The sequence below is a fragment of the Limulus polyphemus genome, unplaced genomic scaffold (assembly GCF_000517525.1).
Source record: "Limulus polyphemus unplaced genomic scaffold, Limulus_polyphemus-2.1.2 Scaffold53, whole genome shotgun sequence".
Taxonomy (NCBI): domain Eukaryota; kingdom Metazoa; phylum Arthropoda; class Merostomata; order Xiphosura; family Limulidae; genus Limulus; species Limulus polyphemus.
Window position 1 is genome coordinate 1,436,666 of NW_013665663.1, and position 1,590 is coordinate 1,438,255.

General features: G+C 38.2%; 1 protein-coding gene across 1 annotated transcript; it reads right to left on the reverse strand.

Moving 5' to 3' along the window:
- Nucleotides 1-831: 831 nt before the first annotated feature.
- On the reverse strand, nt 832-1,254 carry LOC106463504. The gene has a single exon (XM_013923549.1). The coding sequence runs from the start codon at nt 1,252-1,254 to the stop codon at nt 832-834; it is 423 nt and encodes a 140-aa protein (XP_013779003.1).
- Nucleotides 1,255-1,590: the final 336 nt, after the last annotated feature.

A 1,590-nucleotide genomic window follows, 5' to 3' on the forward strand; every position in this document is an offset into this window, starting at 1 on the left:
AACAATTCAATTTCCTACACCTAAGAATTACAGCAGTTGAGACATATCTGTGGAAGATATGTTTCTTCTTTTATTATTCATTATGTGTATTCATGGTTCACCAATGAGGGCGGGCTGTATGAACTCTTGTCCAACGGCGGAGCTTGCCCTGTCTGAACCATAATGCCTGGTGCCATATCAACATAAAGCCTTTAGTCTATTTTGAATCCATCCACGTTAATTTACTATAGCTCGAGAAAGCGTGGACGAGTGGATTTATTGTGGTGATAGCTACAAGTTTTCTCTATTCATGTTGATTCAAACTGAGTTGCTTACAATCCTTCTGTTAGGGTAAAATATTCATTTTTTACTCATTTAGTATCTCATAGGTTTATTCGGTTTTAAGGTTCCTACAATGTTAACTCAGATCAACACCTGAGAATATTACGAAATTGTGTGTAATACATTCATGTGTGTAACTCTGTGACTTATGATCTCTACCATTCTGTGAATTCCCAGATTTGCTTTCAGGTTCTGACTTTCATAGTCAATACAGCTTGTGGCCTGCCAGGTTATCACCTGTCTGAATGCTTCCAGATCCAGCGTTGAATCGATAATTACAACCACCAGGTGACTATTTCACGTGAAAGCATATCCCACCATGCGTTAGCTTATCTGCAACATCTTCAATATTTATGTTAGAAATTCGGTTGTTCTGGTTGATGTTGAAACAAGGCTGTTAAATTTGTATAATTTACCAATGATATCATTTTACTTTTGTTGCAACTATTTATCCATCGAGATTGGAGAACTGAAAGTTATCTTCGCCTAGGAATGCTAAAGAAGTTCCAACTAAATCTTGGCACCCCCTCGCCCTAAGAACAGTAACCTCTGAACAATGGCTTGTCGCCAGCATAACTCCTCACAGAACAGCAACCTCTGAACAATGGCTTGTCGCCAGCATAACTCCTCACAGAACAGCAACCTCTGAACAATGGCTTGTCGCCAGCATAACTCCTCACAGAACAGCAACCTCTGAACAATGGTTTGTCGCCAGCATAACTCCTCACAGAACAACAACCTCTGAACAATGGCTTGTCGCCAGCATAACTCCTCACAGAACAGCAACCTCTGAACAATGGCTTGTAGCCAGCATAACTCCTCACAGAACAGCAACCTCTGAACAATGGATTGTAGCCAGCATAACTCCTCACAGAACAGCAACCTCTGAACAATGGATTGTAGCCAGCATAACTCCTCACACACGATGCCCATTTCACTATTCTCTTCTTCAAACTAAATCCTTGGTCACTGTATACCAAACTTTCACCTATTCTCTTTCACCAATATTAAATTATTGACTACGAATATTAACACAGGAAGCTATTACAAATACAAAAACATTTAAGAGTTCAAAGGATTCGGCTGACATGAACGAACTAAAAAGTCATAAAATGAAGAAACTAAATCTGATGTATCAAAAACAAATCTTTATTTACTACTTAACATTACATGATACAATGTTATATAAAGGAATATGTAAACTTAAAGTGATAAATAACTTATTCAAAGCAAATAACTGAAGCTGACAAAGGAAAATATTCTGTTGGG